This window comes from Gobio gobio, assembly GCF_949357685.1.
Source record: "Gobio gobio genome assembly, chromosome: 23".
In the NCBI taxonomy this organism is placed as follows: domain Eukaryota; kingdom Metazoa; phylum Chordata; class Actinopteri; order Cypriniformes; family Gobionidae; genus Gobio; species Gobio gobio.
In genome coordinates this window covers 842,501-855,000 of record NC_137119.1, presented here as the reverse complement: position 1 = coordinate 855,000, position 12,500 = coordinate 842,501, and the positions used below count along the sequence as shown (strand labels likewise).

General features: G+C 46.2%; 1 protein-coding gene across 6 annotated transcripts in view; it reads right to left on the bottom strand.

The window, feature by feature from the left end:
- The window catches only part of dnajc13 (DnaJ heat shock protein family (Hsp40) member C13), a 119,401-nt gene that overhangs the window by 55,878 nt on the left and 51,023 nt on the right, over positions 1-12,500 (bottom strand). For 4 of the 6 annotated variants that reach the window (XM_079805939.1, XM_079805936.1, XM_079805937.1 and 1 more), the window contains 9 exons: positions 12,152-12,307; positions 11,755-11,811; positions 11,529-11,650; positions 7,799-7,874; positions 7,613-7,708; positions 7,405-7,545; positions 3,439-3,456; positions 3,177-3,259; positions 1,145-1,298 (listed from right to left, as the gene is read on the bottom strand). In XM_079805939.1, coding sequence (XP_079662065.1) covers positions 1,145-1,298; positions 3,177-3,259; positions 3,439-3,456; positions 7,405-7,545; positions 7,613-7,708; positions 7,799-7,874; positions 11,529-11,650; positions 11,755-11,811; positions 12,152-12,307 — 903 coding nt within the window. The remainder of the gene's footprint in view (positions 1-1,144; positions 1,299-3,176; positions 3,260-3,438; positions 3,457-7,404; positions 7,546-7,612; positions 7,709-7,798; positions 7,875-11,528; positions 11,651-11,754; positions 11,812-12,151; positions 12,308-12,500) is intronic. The other 2 variants (XM_079805935.1, XM_079805938.1) reach the window with 1 other exon arrangement.

The following is a 12,500-nucleotide window of genomic DNA, read 5'->3' as shown; positions in this document are numbered from 1 at the left end:
ACGCGCTTGTGAATTGCGTTTTTTTCGGTTTTGAAAATTCATTATTTTTCTACAAATTCTATAATTTGCCTCCATCCCAATACGACATACATTCACATCACAGGTTTGTGGTAGAGTTACACAGAACACTAGAGTTACAATCATGAAAGTTTATTATTTGCATGTGTTTTAAAGCCTTGCCGGTTAAACATTTCATTCATGTGCTTATGCATGGTTATAACATGAGCTGAGCGCGCGCACTAAACGCCTGTCAAACACGTGAATACTGGACTGAGTCGTCTTACTGCGCTAATACTGTCAAATACACACAAGGTTAACATAAACACAGTCGGTTGTGTAAAATCGGTGTCCGTCTGTGTTAGATGCACACAGGTCTTAAAGGGACAGTTCAACTCTAAAATGATGTCATTATTTACTCAGGGTGCGTCTCAATCAGCTGTAGTTCAGTAGTCAGTGTACTGATAAGGACATAAGTCAATGGGCTGATCCCTGATCAGTGGCCTGACTACTGAACTAGAGCTGATTGAGACGCAGCCTCACTCTAATGTTGTTCAAACCTGTTTTCATTTCTCGATGACAGAATTTTCATTTGTGAGTGAACTATCCCTTTAATGTTAATACAACAACAAAAGACAAAGAAAAAATCACTCACTGCTCTTGACTGAAGAACTTTAATACAGCAGCTTTAATAAGAATAATGTATATTTCATAGTGAAGTCTATGTTGTGTTTTATTTTTACATTTATTCATTCAATTTCATACTTTAATGCTGCTGTACTGCTCTGAGCTGCCACTGTAAATCTGAGATATATATTTATTTTATATTATACTATACACTAGGAATGTGTACAAGGTTTTTTTTTTTTATTAAAGTTTTAAGTTTAAGTAAGATTTTTCAATTCTTCCAAGTGAAATAAAGAAAGAGTATTGCAATAAAAAAATAGTATTTTTTCTCCTTAATCTCTTGCGGTTCCTGTCGCTTAAGAATAGAAAAAACTGATGAGACAAGCCATCAGAACCGAGCCGAACCGAACACCGTGGTTAAGAACCGAGGTGTGTATTGACCGTGGACTAACTGTATTGTTGCATCTCTAGTTAGTCCACTGGTGTCGCTGGGAGTGATGGTTCTAGCTTTGACTCAGACCTCAAACTCTTGGTGGTTCCAGGAGATGACGTTGGCACTGCCCAGCTCTCGGTCCACACTGAAGGAGCGCATCTCTCCCTCCAGAGCGTCTCGCAGCTCCTCTCGCGTCTTCAGATTCCAGATGAGATTCGAGCGCGCGTGATCCTGCTGAAACCTACACACACACACACACACTGATTATTATTATTACCTTTATTTAACCAGAATAAAACTCACTGAGATTAGAAATCTCTTTTCCAAGAGCGTCCTGGCCAAGACAGGCAGCAGCACATTTAACAAGGTTACAGACATAAAAACATATAACAATTTGTACTAGTAATAAATAATTATAAAGTCATAAGAAATCAGAATTTCACATATCGCAAGCAAGGATCGTCCGTCATAACGGAGTGAGTCATAACATCTACAGCCGGTTTGTGTAGCTTCCATGTTGTTTAAAAGTAATTTAAAATCAACCAATGAAACTGGCTCCTTAAGATTCAGCACATTTTGCAGCTGATTCCAAGTGCAGGGGCCGCATACTTCCCAGTTCTGTCCGGACTTGAGGGACAGATAATAATAATAATAAGTCCTCAGAACGAAGACAATATCTTCCAATACTTTTCTTTTCGATGTAAGATTGGAGGTATGGGGGAAGCAGCCTTGTAGATAAAAATGTACCAATGATTAAAGGGTTAGTTCACCCAAAAATGTAAATTGTGTCATTAATGACTGAGCCTCATGTGGTTGGACACCCGTCAGACCTCCGTTCATCTTCAGACACAAATGAAGATATTTTAGTGTAAATCTGATGCTCTGAAAGGCCTCCATTGGCTCAACTTTACACTCTCAAGACCCTTAAAAGGCACTAAAGACTAAAGTTACAAAGTCCATCTCACTACAGCGGCTCTACAATAACTTTATGAAGACGAGAATAGTTTCTGTGCGCAAAAAAACCCTAAATAACGACTTATATAGTGATGACGATTTCAAAACACGGCCTCATGAAGCTTCGAAGCGTTATGAATCAGTGAGTCGATTCAGCGGTTCAGAGCGTTATGAATCAGTGAGTCAATTCAGCGGTTCAGAGCGTTATGAATCAGTGAGTCGATTCAGCGGTTCAGAGCGTTATGAATCAGTGAGTCGATTCAGCGGTTCAGAGCGTTATGAGTCAGTGAGTCGATTCATGATTCGGATTGCGTGTCAAACCGCCAAACTGCTGAAATTTGGCGATCCAAACTGCTGAATCGACTCACTGATTCATAACGCTCTGAACCGCTGAATCGACTCACTGATTCATAACGCTCTGAACCGCTGTATTGACTCACTGATTCATAAAGCTCTGAACCGCTGAATCGACTCACTGATTCATAACGCTCTGAACCGCTGTATCGACTCACTGATTCATAACGCTCTGAACCGCTGAATCGACTCACTGATTCATAACGCTCTGAACCGCTGAATCGACTCAGATTCATAATGCTCTGAACTGCTGAATCGACTCACTGACTCATAACGTTCTGAACCGCTGAATCGACTCACTGATTCATAATGCTCTGAACTGCTGAATCGACTCACTGACTCATAACGCTTCGAAGCTTCATGATGCCGTGTTTTGAAATCGTCATCACTATATAAGTCGTTATTTAGGGTTTTTTTGCGCACAGAAACTATTCTCGTCTTCATAAAGTTATTGTAGAGCCGCTGTAGTGAGATGGACTTTGTAACTTTAGTCTTTAGTGTCTTTTAAGGGTCTTGAGAGTGTAAAGTTGAGCCAATGGAGGCCTTTCAGAGCATCAGATTTACACTAAAATATCTTCATTTGTGTCTGAAGATGAACGGAGGTCTGACGGGTGTCCAACCACATGAGGCTCAGTCATTAATGACACAATTTACATTTTTGGGTGAATTATTTAAATTATTTGAAGTTTCTATAAGAAAGTGGTCAGCTTTGGCCTTTCTGATAGCCACGGTGCACAAATTGCGCAGTCTCCTGTGTCAATCATGACACTGAAGCTACGAGAGCTTCGCCATGAGGGCTTGAGGAAATCACCTGTAGTAAAACAGCTCCCAGTTGGACTCGATCTTGATCCGCTGCCGCCTCTTCCTCAGGATGACGGGCTTCTGGTTGGCGTTCTACAATCAGAGACAGAGTGAATGCAGTGGACACACATGAGTGATGGACACGGGGATAATGCGGTGAAACTAACACTGTCATGACCCTGAACACACACACTGATCTAATACACCAGAACCTAACCCCAAAACATGTGACATGAGAGAGGGAGGGTCTCTGATTGGATAATGCTACTCACCAGGTTATTCCTGTCCTGCTGCATTGATTGACAGCAGAAAACCACAATAAGAGCCGGTGGGAGGGGCAGAGATAAGAGAGGTTATTGGTCCTGAGGTCAGCCAATCACACTTCTGCTCAATATGTTCATCATGAACGATTGGAATTTCAATAAGGCAGGCTTTGGGTGGCGAATGCGTGAAAGTGTGTGATTGGAGGATAAATGATGATCATTGTGTAACTCATGCTCATGATTCCAAAGCTACAGCACATCACGGCCAGAATAACAGCAAGATTAGATGATATTATTAGAAGCAAGACATTTGTTTGTGTTCAGCGCGGACCCAATTGAGGAGCTGTTATTGTGTGTGTTGCACAATATAGAGTTAGCATGTGTGTTATCATTAAAGAACAGTATGGAAGGATATTGCGGACAATTTTCAAAAGGAATAAAAAAATTGTATTTGCAATTGCGTTTTCAATTTGTGGACGCATAAAATGTGACATAATCCAAACGCAATTGCAAATCGCGCATTTCCATTTGCATTTTCGTTTACGAGGGCGTGGCCTATTTTCTGACTACACCAATAAACCCTGCCCTCAAGCCTGATTGACAGTTGACTGTGTTAGGCATCGGAAATGCAAACGCAAAGGGGATTGCGATTCCATTTGAATTTTGTGCAGGTTGTGGCAGGACACGGAGGAAATGAAATGGCAAATAGGTGATTTTCTATTGCTATTCCAAAATGGCAGGGTCATAACTTGCAAGACATTGGAAATGCAAATGCAAACAGACTTTGCTTTTCCATTTGAAATGTGGCAGGCGTTGTGCGTTCACGTAAACGAAAATGCAAATGGAAATGCGCGATTTGCAATTGCGTTTGGATTATGTCACATTTTATGCGTCCACAAATTTAAAACGCAATTGCAAAGACAATTTGCAATTCCTTTTGAAAATTGTCCGCAATATCCTTCCATAGAACAGAATAATCTCTCAGCTTCAGTTAATGCACAGTCCCCAGATCACCATTTATAAACACTAGGGGTGTAACGCCATTTTAAAAACGTGACCATATAGAGTTGTTTTATCCGAGGCTCAGCTTTACTGTATTTATAAGGTATAATTCACTCAAAACTGTAAACTCTGATCATGTGCTCGCCCTCATGACGTTCAACACACGAGGAGATTTATGATGAAACCTGAGAGATTTCGGTCCCTCCATTTAAAGTCCATTCCTCTCGAATGTCATAAAGGCATCGTAAAAATAACCAATCGAGTGTCTAATCCAACCCAAGTCTTCTGAAGAGACACGAGGGCAGTGTATGAGGAGCAGATGTGCTGTGGCAAACAACATGAGAGTAAGAGCAGAATTAAACATGTCGTTTGGGAATCCTCATGTTGAGACGCTTCCTAGTGTGTGAGAGAGTGTGTGTGAGAGAGTGTGTGTGTGTGTGAGAGAGTGTGTGAGAGTGTGTGTGTGTGTGTGTGTGTGTGTGTGTGTGTGTGTGTGTGTGTGTGTGTGTGTGTGTGTGTGTGTGTGTGTGTGTGTGATAGAGTGTGAGAGAGTGTGTGAGAGTGTGTGAGAGTGTGTGAGAGTGTGTGAGAGTGTGAGAGAGTGTGTGAGAGAGTGTGTGAGTGTGAGAGAGTGTGTGAGAGAGTGTGTGAGAGGGTGTGTGAGAGGGTGAGTGTGTGTGTGTGATAGAGTGTGTGAGTGTGTGAGAGAATGTGTGAGAGAGTGTGTGATTAGACCGATTGCATAGATCATCTGAAGTGCGCGCACACACACACACACACACACACTCTTATATGTAGTGCATTAAAGGGGTCATAGAATGACATTTTTGTACAAGTTAATATGATTCTTTAGTGTCTAAATGAAAAGTTTGTAATATACTTTAATTAAAAATTCTCATTAGTATTGTAAGAAAACACTAATTTTACCTGGTCAAAACCAGCTCAGTTTTTAGCAAGTCATTTCAGTGTATGTGACTTTAAATGATAATGAGCTTTGCTGACCCCGCCCCCTCTGCTCTGTGGGGCGTTCGGTTCGACCCGACACAACACCACAACACACGTGGAGTGTTGCCTTGACAACATTTGAGGGTATATTTTCGAGAAATAATGGCAACGGGAGTCTCTGAGGACACATCTGAGCAACCTTATCATTTTGAACCGGAGTCGGACCAGGAACAGATGACGAACCCATCGAAGTTCGAACAGGACGTTTCTGAATGGTTGGTTAACGTCATGTCACTTTGATCTATCTTTGTACTGGCAGAGTAGTGTAGTTGCTATGTGTTTACTGATGTGTTAGTTCATTGACAGATTGATGTTATGTTATAAGATTTTTTTTTTACATTACTTCTTAATCAGTAACAGACACCGTTATAAACCATGTACAAAAGTAAGCTTAGTGTAGTGTAACCACGTTAACTTCATCACCCGAGTAACTTACACAGTTTGTAATAACAAATATAACGCGTTGTTCATTATAAACGTGGGATTATGAATTATATTGAGAATGTCATACACAGAAAGCATGCTGTAATGTAACTTACCCTGTAAACTTTAGCCTCATTCATCGTGAAGCGTGCAAGCGATTTGCAAAGATTAATATAAAGGTTATTAAAACGTTACACTCACATCTTCCTGAGGTGCAGCAGGAACACGATCCTTTTTTCAAGAGCAGCTTATTAGCAAAACCTGCTTTATACTGACGCTCGTTTATAAAGCCGTCTGCTGAGAAATGATTCGCGCAAACATTGACGTTGATCGGGGGGGAATATTCCCTTCTAAAACAAAACTCAGCAGCCACTGGGTCTTCAGTGGTTCGGATTTAGGAACATCACAATGACTGCTGTGTGCGTTATTACACCCAACAACACAACACCACAATCGCTTAGAGCCATTCTGCTGCAGCGGATCAACAATGGCGGACGGATGACCGCTCGCTCAGGGCGGGTCTGTGTTGAAACGCTGCTGTCAATCAACAATCTTAGGACGGGCGTACACCGTGTAACGTCACACGGTCAGACGGCTCGATTTGAGACAGGGGAAAATATATAAGGATATAAAAAAAACACTGGATGTATTTTTATCATTATAGGATGGTTGTGTACAGGCACTGCCAACACACATTTCCGTATAATCAACTTGTAAAAATGCATGTACCATTCTATGACCCCTTTAATAGCGAGAGAGACGGGTCATAGCGAGCACCGGGGTAGAGTGTGTGTGTGTGTGTGTGTGTGTGTGTGTGTGTGTGTGTGTGTGTGTGTGTGTGTGTGTGTGTGTGTGTGTGTGTGTGTGTGTGTGTGTGTGTGGCTTCAGAGATCCAATGCCTGCATTGAAAGCGTGCGTAATGCGTGAGGGAAAAAATAAGGTTTCCTGAGTTTCAGAGACATTACTACATCAAACCACTATATAATGATGAATATACTGTATAATAATGCAATGGGGGAATATTGGTGGGTCCTGATAATAATACATTAATAATAATAATAATTTTTGTTTAATAATCAAAATGCATGTCGTGAGTTCAGGATCACGTTTATATCGTATCATGACACGAGTCGTTACACCCCTACTTATAATGTTAACCATATTTTCATTTATATTTGAGCTTTTTGGTCTTAGCTAGAATCAGATTTTTAGATCCGTGCATCCCTAATTTATTGATTTAATTTTTACTTGTTTAATTCTGACACGGTGATAGTGGACAGATGTTAAGTTGGCCAATCAGAACTCGAGCAATCTAAGAAGTGTGCAGAGGTGTGAGCATTATTGATTAATAAACCATACCAGAGACAGAAGAGGATTATAGAAAGACATCCCAAGAGTCAAACGCACGAAACATAACGCAAACCAAAAGAGCTTTAACAGCATCTCAGCAGAATGAAGAACCAGAGGCCCAGCCGTATGCTAACATGCCTAGCATTTACAACTCCTGAGTTCCAGCCAACAGCCCAGAGGTCAAAGGTCGCTCACCTCCTTCTGAGCGATGCCCATCTTGTCTCTCCAGTGCACCAGCACGATGTCAGCCTTCTCTTTGGCAAACTTCTCGACCTCTTTAGCGGCCTTACCTGCGATCCGCTGCCACTCAGGAACTTTATTCCTCCCGAACTGGTCCTGCACACACACAGTTATTAATGTCTGACCAGAAGAGCAGATATACAGACTGGTCATCATTCCATACCGTGGCAATCTTGACGTTATCCCGGATGTGCATCCTATCGACATCCTTCTCAGGCACGGGGTCAGGGCTGTCCAGATAGGCCAGCAGACCGGTGGGCTGCACACACACACACACACACAGCGGAGACAACACTGAAGCGCTGAGCTACTCTTAAAGACACGAAACATAACTGTCCAGACTACTCACCAGAATCCTCTTCAGCAGGTTCAAGGCAATCGGGTTTTCTGCCGTCCAGAGACCCACGAGATGGCGACTCAACTGTCTGCACGAGAAACATGCAGAGTTTAGTGTGAGACGGCTGTAACGCCTGAGATCAGCAGTGTGAGACGGCTGTAACGCCTGAGATCAGCAGTGTGAGACGGCTGTAACGCCTGAGATTAGCAGTGTGAGACGACTGTAACGCCTGAGATTAGCAGTGTGAGACGGCTGTAACGCCTGAGATCAGCAGTGTGAGACGGCTGTAACGCCTGAGATCAGCAGTGAGACGGCTGTAACGCCTGAGATCAGCAGTGTGAGACGGCTGTAACGCCTGAGATCAGCAGTGTGAGACGGCTGTAACGCCTGCGATCAGCAGTGTGAGACGGCTGTAACGCCTGAGATCAGCAGTGTGAGACGGCTGTAACGCCTGAGATCAGCAGTGTGAGACGGCTGTAACGCCTGAGATCAGCAGTGTGAGACGGCTGTAACGCCTGAGATCAGCAGTGTGAGACGACTGTAACGCCTGAGATTAGCAGTGTGAGACGGCTGTAATGCCTGAGATCAGCAGTGTGAGACGGCTGTAACGCCTGAGATTAGCAGTGTGAGACGGCTGTAATGCCTGAGATCAGCAGTGTGAGACGGCTGTAACGCCTGAGATTAGCAGTGTGAGACGACTGTAACGCCTGAGATTAGCAGTGTGAGACGGCTGTAACGCCTGAGATCAGCAGTGTGAGACGAGTGTAACGCCTGAGATCAGCAGTGTGAGACGGCTGTAACGCCTGAGATTAGCAGTGTGAGACGACTGTAACGCCTGAGATCAGCAGTGTGAGACGGCTGTAACGCCTGAGATCAGCAGTGTGAGACGACTGTAACGCCTGAGATTAGCAGTGTGAGACGGCTGTAATGCCTGAGATTAGCAGTGTGAGACGGCTGTAACGCCTGAGATCAGCAGTGTGAGACGACTGTAACGCCTGAGATCAGCAGTGTGAGACGGCTGTAACGCCTGAGATTAGCAGTGTGAGACGGCTGTAACGCCTGAGATCAGCAGTGTGAGACGACTGTAACGCCTGAGATTAGCAGTGTGAGACGGCTGTAATGCCTGAGATTAGCAGTGTGAGACGGCTGCAACGCCTGAGATCAGCAGTGTGAGACGACTAACGCCTGAGATTAGCAGTGTGAGACGGCTGTAACGCCTGAGATCAGCAGTGTGAGACGACTGTAACGCCTGAGATCAGCAGTGTGAGACGACTGTAACGCCTGAGATTAGCAGTGTGAGACGGCTGTAACGCCTGAGATTAGCAGTGTGAGACGGCTGTAACGCCTGAGATTAGCAGTGTGAGACGGCTGTAACGCCTGAGATCAGCAGTGTGAGACGACTGTAACGCCTGAGATTAGCAGTGTGAGACGGCTGTAACGCCTGAGATCAGCAGTGTGAGACGACTGTAACGCCTGAGATCAGCAGTGTGAGACGACTGTAACGCCTGAGATCAGCAGTGTGAGACGGCTGTAACGCCTGAGATCAGCAGTGTGAGACGGCTGTAACGCCTGAGATCAGCAGTGTGAGACGACTGTAACGCCTGAGATTAGCAGTGTGAGACGGCTGTAATGCCTGAGATTAGCAGTGTGAGACGGCTGCAACGCCTGAGATCAGCAGTGTGAGACGACTGTAACGCCTGAGATTAGCAGTGTGAGACGGCTGTAACGCCTGAGATTAGCAGTGTGAGACGGCTGCAACGCCTGAGATCAGCAGTGTGAGACGCCTGTAACGCCTGAGATTAGCAGTGTGAGACGGCTGTAATGCCTGAGATTAGCAGTGTGAGACGCCTGTAACGCCTGAGATTAGCAGTGTGAGACGGCTGCAACGCCTGAGATCAGCAGTGTGAGACGGCTGTAACGCCTGAGATTAGCAGTGTGAGACGGCTGTAACGCCTGAGATCAGCAGTGTGAGACGGCTGTAATGCCTGAGATCAGCAGTGTGAGACGGCTGCAACGCCTGAGATTAGCAGTATGAGACGGCTGCAACGCCTGAGATCAGCAGTGTGAGACGGCTGTAATGCCTGAGATCAGCAGTGTGAGACGGCTGCAACGCCTGAGATTAGCAGTGTGAGACGGCTGTAACGCCTGAGATCAGCAGTGTGAGACGACTGTAACGCCTGCGATCAGCAGTGTGAGACGGCTGTAACGCCTGCGATCAGCAGTGTGAGACGACTGTAACGCCCTGAGATCAGCAGTGTGAGACGGCTGTAACGCCTGAGATCAGCAGTGTGAGACGGCTGTAACGCCTGAGATCAGCAGTGTGAGACGGCTGTAACGCCTGAGATCAGCAGTGTGAGACGGCTGTAGCGCCCTGAGATCAGCAGTGTGAGACGGCTGCAACGCCTGAGATCAGCAGTGTGAGACGGCTGTAGCGCCCTGAGATCAGCAGTGTGAGACGGCTGTAACGCCTGAGATCAGCAGTGTGAGACGGCGGTAACGCCCTGAGATTAGCAGTGTGAGACGGCTGTAACGCCTGAGATTAGCAGTGTGAGACGGCTGTAATGCCTGAGATCAGCAGTGTGAGACGGCTGTAACGCCTGAGATCAGCAGTGTGAGACGCCTGTAACGCCTGAGATCAGCAGTGTGAGACGGCTGTAGCGCCTGAGATCAGCAGTGTGAGATGGCTGTAACGCCTGAGATTAGCAGTGTGAGACGGCTGTAGCGCCCTGAGATCAGCAGTGTGAGACGGCTGTAACGCCTGAGATCAGCAGTGTGAGACGCCTGTAACGCCCTGAGATCAGCAGTGTGAGACGGCTGTAGCGCCCTGAGATCAGCAGTGTGAGACGGCTGTAACGCCTGAGATCAGCAGTGTGAGACGGCTGTAACGCCTGAGATCAGCAGTGTGAGACGGCTGTAATGCCTGAGATCAGCAGTGTGAGACGGCTGTAACGCCTGAGATCAGCAGTGTGAGACGGCTGTAGCGCCTGAGATCAGCAGTGTGAGACGGCTGTAACGCCTGAGATCAGCAGTGTGAGACGGCTGTAACGCCCTGAGATCAGCAGTGTGAGACGGCTGTAACGCCTGAGATCAGCAGTGTGAGACGGCTGTAACGCCCTGAGATCAGCAGTGTGAGACGACTGTAACGCCTGAGATCAGCAGTGTGAGACGGCTGTAACGCCTGAGATCAGCAGTGTGAGACGGCTGTAACGCCTGAGATCAGCAGTGTGAGACGGCTGTAACGCCCTGAGATCAGCAGTGTGAGACGGCTGTAACGCCTGAGATCAGCAGTGTGAGACGACTGTAACGCCTGAGATTAGCAGTGTGAGACGACTGTAACGCCTGAGATTAGCAGTGTGAGACGGCTGCAACGCCTGAGATTAGCAGTGTGAGACGGCTGTAACGCCTGAGATTAGCAGTGTGAGACGGCTGTAACGCCTGAGATTAGCAGTGTGAGACGGCTGTAACTGAGATTAGCAGTGTGAGACGGCTGTAACGCCTGAGATTAGCAGTGTGAGACGGCTGTAACGCCTGAGATTAGCAGTGTGAGACGGCTGTAACGCCTGAGATTAGCAGTGTGAGACGGCTGTAGCGCCTGAGATCAGCAGTGTGAGACGACTGTAACGCCTGAGATTAGCAGTGTGAGACGGCTGTAACTGAGATTAGCAGTGTGAGACGACTGTAACGCCTGAGATCAGCAGTGTGAGACGACTGTAACGCCTGAGATTAGCAGTGTGAGTCTGACCTGTTGGTGAGCATCCGCTGGTCAGCGCTGATGGTGAACATGGAGGTGTGAAGGTGTCTGGGTAAAGCGCCTTCGCTCAGGGCCAGATCCTGCATCTTAGTAGCAATCTCCTTATCTCCTTCCTGACGGATGACACACACACACATACACACACACACACACACACACACAGTCTAACAGACATATAGGGAACAGACACAAACACCGCAGGAACTGCATGTCTTACCTCAATGATGGCCTTCATGATCAGCCCAGCTCCTTTCACGACGGCCATAGAGGGATGCTGTGGACAGACACACACACACACACACACACACACGCCTTCAGAAGTCTGGGACAGCAAGAGTTTACTTTATTTGAAAATTAGAAGGCATTAAATTGATCAAAAGTGACAGTAAAGACACTTATAATGTTACAAAAACGGTCCCTCAGGGTCCAGAAGGGCCGTCCCTCGTCTCTTCATGAGTCATGGGTGTGTTTTGGGCATAATGTGCAATAAACCAATCAGAACCTCATCTCCCTTTCCCTTTGAAAGCCATTTGAGAGGATTCACACTGCACCGCTGTATGAGAGCTCAACCCTAAGCTTTGAACAGTGTCTATGGAAGCACTTCTGAAACGGACCTGGAAGAGCTTGAAGAGCGTCCGGCCGTTGGACGCCACCATCTCCAGCAGCATGTCGAACTGCTGACCCTCCGTCGTCTCGCTGTAGGGGGCGCAGAGGGCAAAGGTCAGGAAGTCCAGCAGCGAGCTGATCACTAACGCTCCGGTGCCGTGACCCTGAGGAGACCACAAACAGAGTCAAGTCATTCAGCCTTCAGCACACACACTCACACACTACTCACACACTCACATGTTGGGTTTTCAAGTTTTATGGGGACTTTCCATAGGCGTAATGGTTTTTATACCGTACATACCGTATATTCTATCCCCTTACACTGCCCCTAAACCTACCCATCACACACACACACAC